Source organism: Chenopodium quinoa, unplaced genomic scaffold (genome assembly GCF_001683475.1).
Source record: "Chenopodium quinoa cultivar QQ74 unplaced genomic scaffold, ASM168347v1, whole genome shotgun sequence".
Classification (NCBI taxonomy): Eukaryota; Viridiplantae; Streptophyta; class Magnoliopsida; order Caryophyllales; family Amaranthaceae; genus Chenopodium; species Chenopodium quinoa.
This window is the reverse complement of record NW_018743252.1, coordinates 1,354,763-1,366,179: the sequence shown is the minus strand read 5'-3', so window position 1 is coordinate 1,366,179 and position 11,417 is coordinate 1,354,763. Positions and strand designations below refer to the sequence as shown.

At 34.8% G+C, this 11,417-nt stretch overlaps 2 protein-coding genes across 2 annotated transcripts; both read left to right on the top strand.

Moving 5' to 3' along the window:
• Positions 1-1,964: 1,964 nt before the first annotated feature.
• Positions 1,965-8,621, top strand: LOC110734998. Its single transcript, XM_021915119.1, has 5 exons — positions 1,965-2,501; positions 2,927-3,155; positions 4,600-4,697; positions 5,304-5,456; positions 7,386-8,621. The coding sequence occupies exons 4-5, from the start codon at positions 5,315-5,317 to the stop codon at positions 8,087-8,089; spliced, it is 846 nt and encodes a 281-aa protein (XP_021770811.1). The 5' UTR covers positions 1,965-2,501; positions 2,927-3,155; positions 4,600-4,697; positions 5,304-5,314; the 3' UTR covers positions 8,090-8,621.
• Positions 8,622-9,688: 1,067 nt separating this feature from the next.
• LOC110734997 (mitochondrial import receptor subunit TOM9-2-like) lies at positions 9,689-10,333 on the top strand. The gene has a single exon (XM_021915117.1). It carries the CDS (start codon positions 9,796-9,798, stop codon positions 10,105-10,107), a length of 312 nt encoding a protein of 103 aa, XP_021770809.1. The 5' UTR covers positions 9,689-9,795; the 3' UTR covers positions 10,108-10,333.
• Positions 10,334-11,417: the final 1,084 nt, after the last annotated feature.

Sequence of the window (11,417 nt, the reverse complement as noted above, 5' to 3'; positions counted from 1 at the left end):
GAACATGCAGAACAAGTTAATTCACCTGATTAAGGAATATAATTTTGATATTTCTTATTGAATGTCCAACCGACTTTGTTATAATTCTTAGCATGATCCCAGTTGGTGGATGTCCCAAACAGTCATGCCATAAATTAATCAAATGTTTGCCATCTAACTTCTAGTTAGATATCATATTGATTTCTACGGGTCGTATGTCTATATGATATAACCCCGAAGAATATGCTGACAAATTTTCATAGATACGTTTCTTGCCATATTTTTCTGACGTGAGGCATAAATACTCCTTTTGATCTTTTGTCATTGTTTCTAAATGATAGTCGTTTTGGCGTATATATTTAAAGCTTATGATATTTCTTCAAGATTTACTCAAATATAAAGCATTATTGATTATTAATTTTGTTCCATTTGAAAGCACTATACAAGCCTTTCCATCCTTTATCTACATTGGTCTGTTCATTACTTTGGTTGATTCAACGACTCTTGCTTAACTTCTTCAATTAGTGCAATTTACTTGTTTGTTGTCGAGGTTATCAAAGTATAATTAGTAAAAGTAGGGGCAGCCCCTTAACATCATAGAGTAATATAGAGTATTTAATTTGACATGTTGGTAAAGCACAACATTTACCTCAACAATTATTAAAGTCCGATTTTTATAACCATACTTGTATATTTTTTAAAATCTGGGCATGACTTAGATAACCACTAGTACTTTGTATATTATAGATCAAGTAGAATAAACTTGAAAAAAAAAAAATAACTTAAGGTTATCTCTAATACTCAATACCTTGAATTACTGCAATTCCTAACTGGGGAAATACAAGTTGATAAAGCTGGTAAACGAAATAGGTTTATTAGCTTTCAAATATACTCCCTTCGTCCCTATATTTTTTCTCCATTGCCAAAATATGGGTCAAATTTTATAAACTTTGACCATAATCCCGTTGTTCAATAAAAGTAAATATAATTATGTAAGATCTTGTTTGCTTCGTCTCATTGTAAATTTAATTCATGTATGAATATGAAGATATAAACGTTTTAACACGTCTTGAATACCACACAAAGTCAAATGGTGCAAAAATAAAGGGACAGAGGGAGTAAGGTAAAAAGTACTCCCTCAGTTTTTAAATACTCACTCCATTTCTACTTTTTGCACTATTCATTTGTCCTACTTTGACTAATGTTTGTAATTTATACTTAATCCGTTCTAATAATATTGCAACAACTAGAATTTTTCACTATTCATCACCCTTGTTTGACCACATATTATGATTTATACGTAAAGTAAAATATTGTTATGTGGGGTCTTGTTAGATTCGTCTCATAAAATACTTTCACAGTATCAACTTTTTATAATTTTTACTCTTATATGATTATAGATATTTAACATATAAAATGTGTTTTGGGATGCGTAATTTCATCCTTGTTGCAATATTTGTGGAACGGAGGAAGTATATAAGAAATATTATAGTCTTGTGGGTAATTGTTGATATTGTCTCAATTAATAGATTATTGATTTTTAATTGTTAGAATTTATACTTATTAAAGATAATTTTGATCAAAACAAGTATTTAAAAATGGAGGGAGTAGCAATTTTACCTTATTCTGATTTGTTTATCAGCCTTATTGGGGGGGGGGGGGTTGTGGGGGTTCCGCATTCGTAATTAGGGGTGTGCAAAAAAAGGACCGAGATTGGAAACCGGACTGGGACCGGACCGTTGGATTCCGGATCAGTCTTCGGTCCTCACAAATTGGTGATTCTAGGTTTTCGGTTCGGTCCGGGTAAAAATCGGAATGGAACCGAAAAATGTATTTTTTTTCATTTTTTGGGTGAAAATTTTAAATTTCTAAAAAATTTAGGTACAGAACTTATAATTTATAAATTTTAGGTGCAAAATAGGAAAACACGCAAACAAAAACAAGACGTTAAAAAATAATGTATATATAAAGTTATTAAAATGCAAAAAAAAAGAAAAGAAAAGAATATAACCGGTCCATTCCGGTCCAAAACCGGACCGGATAGGAACAAACAGGTCTAGACCGAAACTCGGACCGGTTGATTACGATCCGATCCCCAGTCCACAAAAACAGGCGATTTCGGGTTTCGGTCCGGTCCGGTCCGATTTTGGACCGGTTCACATCGTAATTCCTCTCGAACAAACCAAAGAAGGAAAAAAAAAACCAACAAAAAAAATACAACCTTGTTGTATTGGCAAAGGTTTAGAGTTGGGGTTTAAGGAAGAAGTAGTCGTATTAAGCGAGAGAATTCCAGAGGTTGATTCAATATGTGGCGATGGCAGATTTCCAAATTGAGCACTAAATCAAAACTACGGAGGTTTTCAACTTCACTCAAATCTAAATTTGAAGATGAAGGTTCTTGGTCTTATTCTACTCAGTGGTGGGGCTCTGATTCTGATCACCATTCTCACTCTGTCTTTCGAGCTACTTCGACTCATGGAAACGGCGTCGTCTCTGTCCTTTCTTATCCTTCTTCCTTACCTGTTAGTTCATATTTACTCTCATGAAACTAACCTTTTTTCTAATTCCTTTTTTTTTTTTTTTTTTATAAATATAATAGTTGAATGGGTTTTGTTATTTGTTACTTTCTCTCAAGACGGTGTTATTATTGGAGATATAAAATCACGTGTTGATTGATGTTGTTAGTTGTTTAATTTAATGGTTAGTGTGTGGGACGGGGCGGGGCTATGTTTATCATTTTCCATAATAAATAAAAAGGTTTCATGGGGCTGAATTATGATTTGCAACACTGAAATTTTCCCAATAGATTGAATATGTTTGGCAGGAAAAGTAATTGGGTTAATGTGTTAAGATTTAAAATGATGAATGCAGTATTATTTTTCCAATTATGATGTTTGTAACTTTGTATAGTTGTTTGATTACATACCCTTGATTGAACCTTTAACAGGCAACAAATCATTGGCCGAAAACAGAAGAATGGCTTAGGAAAAGATATGCAGAAGTATGTTCAGATGCTAAACATGATGAATGCTTCAAAGTACTTGGTTACCAATGGCGTGTGCTTCGATTTAACGATGTCACACGCCAGAGTGCTGTAAAAGTTATGGCAGCTATTAAAATGTCTGATACTAGTTCTGTATACTACATGCAGCAACCTCATGTTCTGGCTGTTCCCTGTAAGTGATGTTCAGCTGATATTTTTTTGATATAGTATCTCAATTTGTGCACCCTTACACGTGACTTTATATTGCAACGCTGTTTTTTTAATGGCATAAGAGTTCTTGTACCTCAGTTCCAGAGCTTTTATTTTAGCAGCTCTATCTTTGCTATGTAATGTTCCTTAAGATCTTGTGTAATAGGTATTTTATGCTATTTCTGTCCTATATGTGCAGCTATATCTTAAGATGTCTTCTCATAACTTGTTGGACAGGATAATAAGAAGTTCATGTGTGAATTATCTTTTTTGTAGATAGAAAGCCGATTCCACTCTTTCTTGTGAAACCTATCTGCTTGTTTGATTTCATTTGGGTGTTGAGGAGCTTTTGCTTACGGAAGGTTCAGCTTTACTTTTGCTTCCCGCTGAAAATTATACCTTATATCTGCTAAAAATAATACCTTACATCTGCTTTATTCAAATGTTGAACGGAATGGGTAGGTGTGTGAGATGTTAAGGAGAAATGGACAAATGGGAGTTAATTGATCATTCTCTCTGCCTCTTGTCCACTAGGCAAGGTCTGTACATGAGAGAGTTGATCACCATATGTTTATTGATAGAGAGTTAGACACTTGTTCAAATATTTTTTTTGTAATTTACCTTGTACCTATTATAGTTTTGTAAATGCCAACATAGATTTGTAGCTGAGCTTCAATCGTATTTATATTCTTGATCAATTGCGCAACAATGCTGTTGGGAAGTTTTGATTTTAAAATCCAAACTAAAATTATCAGGCATCATGTCACAATAAAAACTATTTTAATTTTTTATGTGCATTAAATTGTTCTTTCTATTGCTACAATCATTTTACATTGCTGAGAAACCCAACCCAAGTTAAAGGAAAAACCGGAAAAAGAAATTTAGCACATTGATTTAAATTTTTTTATCACTAAACTTACATGTTGATTTTTTATTTTTTTTTTCCGAAATTTGTGTTGCTTGTCTCTGATTCTCAAGTACTTTGTTATAGTTTCTTTAGAAGAGGCAATGAATATCCCCAAAAACTAGGTGATTGATGAAACTTCTTAAACTAGGCAACCTACTTTGTGTGTAGATAACCATGGGGCTGATGATTTAGTTAAGTGTTCCTTTGAAGATATCTTGTTAATTGTTACTACCTCTGTTCCTCTTTAATAGACCATATATCTAATTTGATGCATCTTGACTACTACGTATTTGGTAAGTTATAATATCAAGTATTCCTGATGAACACTCTTATAATTAATATATGATGTATTTGCTGTAGTGATTCTGACTTATTGAAAACTGAACATTGATACTTTTACCTTGTTGCTTTATTATTGCTGTGTGCGATTGTAATGTACTTTAGTAAATGGGTGTAATTTGGTAACATCACTAATATGTAGCCAAATATGTGGGTAGCTGAGCTGACATATTTTTTGCAGGGGTGTTTATCTTGCTTTCAAATTGTTTTGAGGTGCTAAACTGGCAGATCAGAGAATTGGAACTTGACATTACATTTCAATAATCAAGATAAGTTGTGGTAATATAGCCCAATTCCTTAAAAATGAAATCAAACTAAGTGTGGCATAGGTTAGGGTGTATTCTCTTCCACTTTTGTACTTATTAAACTAATTATGTATAAAGTTGTGATCATGTTTCATTTGAATCTATTTTGCCTGAACATTTCTTATCATAACTTAAATTAGTTGAGGAAAACACACCTACTAAAGAGTAATGGAGGGAGTATCAATACTTTAGATGCTACGTGCCATTTGCCCTCTTGTAATCTTAATTTATATTCCCTTTGTTTTTTAGGTGTTACTCTTTGCCAGACGAAAATTTTTAGTAGGTTTGGTTGATTTATAAGATAAAATAGTGGGGTCAGTTTATTCAAAAGCAAGGGATGTGAGAGGAGAGAAATTACTGAGAGTAGGAGTTGGGACCATGAGAGGAGAGAGGTATATTATTAATAAGTTTAAGCTTACTATATATAGTACTGTAGCGGTAAAGAAAGCCCAATTTAGGCAAGTGCAACACTTAAAAAAGGGCGATATATAGTAAAATGTTATATGTAAGCATTTGATGTTTCATAGTTGTGTCACTTTGCTAGTGGATAACTTATGTTTTATGCTAAACTTTTTTGCAGATACGAAGAGTATGGTAGCAGCTGGATTCACTGCATTATCATCTACTAATTATGATCTTGTGAATGCAGTCAATGGAAACAAGCAAATGCGTGTCTTATGTGTAGGTCATGGTGGAGGAAGTTTACCATTATTCATTGCTTCTAAAATTCAAGGTAGATTGATAAATTCCCTCCTATTCAAGTTCTTGATATATTTCAATAGTTTTCTCCTTAAAATGTTAAAACCTCTATGAATTAGTATCATGTATATCCATACCCACCACACACACTTACACTCACCTGTTTTTTTACATGCAAAATGTCAAATTTGTCGTAATTTGTATTATTGTGCTTATGAAGAGGTCAAACCAAAATGTATAGTTTTGATAATTTGATCCAAAAGTTTGATACTCCCTCCGTCCTTTTAAGAAATTTGATAATTTGATAATTTGTATTTTTCATGGGAATTAAGAAATTTGTAGATTCCTTAAAACTAATGATTGGAAGTACTAATATGCATGTGGGGTTAGAGAGAGAGAGAAAGAAAAAGTGGGTGGGAATTATTGATGAGAGGGAGAGAGAAAGTATTGGGAATTGATGTCAAAAGTACAAAAAAGAGAAGGAAAAAGATGACAAATCATCAAAAAGTACAACCTTTAAATAGAAGTAGGCTCTTAATTTTGGTTACCCTAAAATGGAATACAGGCTCTTAATAAAAGGACGGAGGGAGTATAAGCTTGATTGGAAGAGTAAACCCAAATGCATAGTAAACTAAAAGTTAACATAATTTGTTTCTGTGACATGTTGTTTGAACTGTTATTGACTTATAAATGCTTGCAAACTACAAACTATATGTTGCTAGGTAAATATTGCTTTTGCAAATCTGTAGATGATCTTATCAATCCCAATCATGATACTGAACTTGTGACTGCCTTATTGGCTTTTGGTGCGGGCGCTACATTTATGAGTTCATGAAGATTAGTGGCAGGCCCTTCTTAAGAGTTCAGATCACTTATTACGTTGAAGTTACAGAAACCTTTTGTTTCTGTGCAGAAGATAAAATTTCAGACTTATTTGGCTTATTCGTGGATAATTAGGTGAAAATTATAATTCCTCCATTTTTTCACTTGCCACACTATAGTAATGTACACTATTCACGTAACTTCAATTTCATATCGTGATTTATACTTGTAAGAAAATCATAGTTGTATGGTATCTTAATGTATATTTTATTAAATCTAATTTTATGATTTTTACAAATGCATAATTAAAGATATAAACAGTTAAAGTTATGCATTGGCAAACATGAAAATAAAAAATGTTGCAAGTAAAAAAAAAAAAAAAAAAGAGGAGTAAGTATAATACAGTGTTTTCACTATTGTGATTTGCTTCCTGCTTGCTTGCTGCTTCTTTAATGGTCTTATTGGCTTACTGTTGTAAGGCAGTAGCAAATTAGTATGGAGAGGTGGCTGATAAGAAGAGTCCAAATTCTTCTTTGGTATCATGAGATGGCTGTTTTTCTTCAACCCTTAAGACTTCTTTAATTCTAACATCTGCCTGTAGTATGATTTAAATGTCATGTAACTAGATTCTATTTCTTCTCTTGGGAGGTTGAGTGAAACAGTGTTTAGTAAAATTTCTTACCCGCCTATTATTATACTTGTATGTAATAGCTAAGCAAATGCTGTTATGCATACCGTTGTTAAATGCTGTTAAGCATGCCGTTGTACTCTAAAGAGTCTAAGCATCCATTGATGAGGGTTTTCCATGTATCTTATTGTTAAGCTAAGGCTTGGTTGCTGGACAATTAAACTTTTGTTTAGATCAGATAAGTATATCTCATCTGAACAGTTTGGTTACTAGTCAAAAGTCTCAGTTTGTAATCAGGAATTGAACATGCCCTTTTTTCAACAGAAGAAAAGAAACAGATTGATTCCTGAAAGTTATATTTCGAAGTATCTGGAAACGTCTGTATTACATGTCAATTTTGGATTTGAATGTCTAAAAGCATTTAGCACTTTTGCAATGATTATTGTGGTCATGTTGGTAATTAAAGCACATACAGAGGTTTCTGATGACTCTTTTCTTCCTGTGGATGTTTAGGTGCTGTTATTGACATTGTTGAAATAGACCCTCTTGTTATTGCAACTTCAATTCAAGCAATGGGCTTTCCATTGTTTTCAGTTGCAGTTCCTTCAGGTTGCCATGCTCTTTCAAAACCCAATACAATGGATGAAGTCCTATGGAAAGGTGTCCATGAGAGACTTTTCCTCTATGAATCAGATGCAGAGAAGTTCATTCTCAACACAGAAAATGTGTATGACATTATCTTTATTGATGCATATGATGGAAATGATATTTTTCCTCGCAAGCTATGGGACCCAGATTCTCCATTCCTTCTAGCCCTTGGCAGCAAACTCCATCCTTGTCATGGCACTGTGGTAGTGAATCTTCATTCTGATGATGATTTGACTGCTGATGCACCAGTTGCTGCTCTTCACCAGCCAGTTCTGCCTATGAGAAAATATGTTTCTAGAGTCTGTCAAGCATACAAGGATATGTTGGTGGGTAAAGAAAGTTCATTTAGTAAAAACCAACTTCCTGGAGTGGGGTTCACTATTACAGTTCCTTGGGTGTGCAACACAACCCTCGTTCTGTGTAGAGGTTTTGGTGTGGGTGCTGGAAGCTTGGACCAAGATTTGGTTTTGAGTTCCCTCATGTCCAAATCTCTTGAGGTAGACAGGGATTTAAACATGCCATTTTCATGTTTACAGTATCTAAATAGAAGTTTTCGTCTTCGTGGTTGATATCTTAGATGCGTTGGAAAAAAGCTTTTTCACTGCGGAATGTTGTGAGGTTTTCCAGTGACACAAACGCATTCTCCATAGATATTGCCGGGAAGCTGGTTTTGTTGCCTGCAAGATTATGAGATTGTGTGGCACACTTGGTACATCACCATAAAGAAATCGAACACATCAAGGTTTGAAATCTCTTCTAATTGTGTACATGCTGAGTCTGTTCTTGTCAGGAACTCGTTATTGGGAACTCGGAGCACTTAGCGTTCTTATATTTGATTAGTTGCTCAAAAAATCAAACACCTATGCTTCTAGTACTCATTGCTGTTCCCTCGGTTAACAGCCAATGTTTCAGCTTTTGAAGAAGACTGCACTGGACATTTACCTTGCACGCCATTACTGCTAATAGGCTGCAGTTATCTTGAAGCATTGTTAATCAATGTTATGTATGCATCATTGCTGTTCACAATTGGCTTTGTGAGCCGTCATTTTATTAATTTGATTGAATGGGATGGTTTTTTCATGCAGAGGCTCTTCGACTGAGATCTTTAATAGAGGTGATCATTGGGCGGGGCGGGGTGGGGTGGGCCGGGCCGATGCCAAAAAAATCCCACTTTTCGGGCCAAGCTTTGGGGTGGAATTTTTGTGCCCAAACTTGCCCAAAATGGCTGGGCCATGCAGGCTTTTCGGGCCATTTTGGGACGGGCCAAAAAAACAACTATAATTGCTTAAAATCGCATTTCCAAACCTGCCAAAAAATAAAATTTTGGGGGTGGGGGCGGGCCCGACTAGATTTCGGGTCAAAAATACTGCCCATAATCGGGTCGGGCTAACTTTGAGCAGGTCTAATCTTAAATGAGTTTATTCTTGTTTTGTTTTTCCTTTTAATTTTTTTTTGATTATTTTGTTAGTGTAAAAATCTTTGATAAAATGATGGTCTATGAACTGCGCATTTGAGAATGCATATAGCCAATATGGGTACTTTAGCTTCCATCTCTATCCTTATATGAAATGCAACATTTCTTTTATCGCTTTATCTTGAAATTAGGTTACTTAAAATTGTTAACTTTTGAAACCTCATTTATCATTATCTGAGTAATTATAGTTTGGGTCATCCCATAACCACCCCATCCCTCCCCCAGCCTCGAAAATTGCCCCCTTCCTAGTCCCACACCTGAAACCACCCCCTCCCTAATACCCCCACCCTCAAATAAACCCTAAACCAATTACTTTGTGCTCACCGATGTGGGGGTGGAGGGAGATGGGGTTGCCGGCGTAAGGAGAGGAGAGATATGGTGTTGGAGGCGGAAGATGGTGGGTTATCGGAAGGGTGATCGGATTTGTTGTAAGGGAAGAAGAGAGGAAAGGTTAGTGAAGGGAGGAGAAAAAAAAAAATTATAAAAATATGGGACCTGAATTTCTTAAAAGATTTAATTTTAACTTTTTTATAAAGTAATCGATTATCTGAGCCTATGAAAAGAAAATATTACATGTATTATACAAAAATCAGATTATTCTATAATAATTAGAAGTTAAGATTATTAAAAGTAAATCAGCTAAAGTTAAAATTATTAAAATTAAAAAAAAAAAAAAAAATAGCAAATTGCGATACCGATACGCAATCAGTAAACCTTTAAACCCCAATTCACCAAATTAATCGAACGCCAACAAAATAAAACCCTTCTCTTTTCTTTTCTCTTCTCTCCCAAAAAAAATCAATGGCATCAAACAGCGAAAGAAAGAGAATCAGCGACGGCAGCAACAATGGCAGAGGCATAATAGCAAGAGTCACAAACACAGTTTCAGATTCACCTATCTACCAAAAAGGTGTTGAAACTGCTACCAAAACTGCTGACGTCACTAAGAAGCTTTTCAAGAGCACTGGCAAAGCTGCTTGGATCGTCGGCACCACTTTCCTCGTCCTTGCTCTCCCTCTCATCATCGAACTTGAGCGCGACGGTCAAATTGATGCTATGGAACTTCAGCAGGCTAGCCTTCTTGGCACCCCTCCTCCTGCCGCCGCCCATTAGATTAATCTGGGTTTTTGGGGTTTTAGGGTTTTAATTTTTGGTTATAATTTGATCACTTTATTGAATTTTATGTTGTGTTATGAATTTGTTGTTTAAATGGGTTTTTGTTTCTCTAATTTGGGTTATTTCTATGTTATTTACTTTGCTGATTGATGTGGATTGCTAATCTGTTGATGAAGCAAAGTGAAATTCTTGGATTTTTGTTTTATTAAATAAGGTTTTCTGATTTTGATTGCAGAGATTTTTGTTAGGTGTTCTGGCTTTTATGGGTTTATTTTTGATTCAATGTTGTGCTATGAATTTATTGTTTTAAATGGTTTTTCTTTCTCTAATTTGGGTTCATTAATTTTATGTTATTTGCTTATCTAATTGATGTGAATTGCTGATAAAATTGTTCTGATTTTGATTGCAGAGGGGTATGTTAGGTTTTGGAGTTTGTTTGATTTTAATAAGTTTTTCTGGAACTAAACTTTCATAGTTATTATCTTAGGTTGCGTATTCTACAGAATGACAATGAAACTATACTTGTTTGCGTAATTGTTGTAGGTAGTGTGTTAATGATGAAGGTGATATGCTTGGCATGTTTGTTGTTGGTTACCATATATGCTGGCTGCCTAATAGACTTGATCTTTCGATTGTTATGTATCGGTTTCGTGTTTCCTGGTTCGATGTTGATATTGTGGTGACATGGATAGTGAGATCAAGAGGATGACTACCAATGGGAAGAGAAGGGTGGAACTCTGTTTTTTCTGTTTGCCTGTCTAGATTTAGAGAAATTATTTAAGTGTGATTTTAGTAAATTTCGAGCTATGCGATTTCCTCCTTCAGATTGTTTAAATTCTCATACCCCATAAGGCACTTTGATTTTGTTTGCAACAAAGTTTTAGAAGAAGCATTATAGCATGAGTATCGTATGGTAATTTTAGTGGGGAAACTTCAAGTTTATGTAATACTCTGATCATCACAGTCCCTTGAATCCCTTATGCCTCCAAATACTCCCTTATTGAATTCTAACCTCCAATTCCAAGTTTATAACTAAGCTGTGTATCAAAATCCCTTGAACCAACATGCCTTCATATTTTTTCCTATTATTGCCAAATTGTCCCTTATCTCTGCCCCCATTATTCCATCTCTCCTTCCCCCATCCCCCTTCTCATTTTGTCGATGTTGAACTGCTCTTCACAGGGTAGGTCAGTTTGTTCCACTGTTATTTGTATTCGCTTGAAAGCCAGAAACCTTATTGTTTCTTCAACAGTAGTGTATGCTATCATCCAGCCAAGACTATAGCAAATTCTGAACTAGTTCAGGAT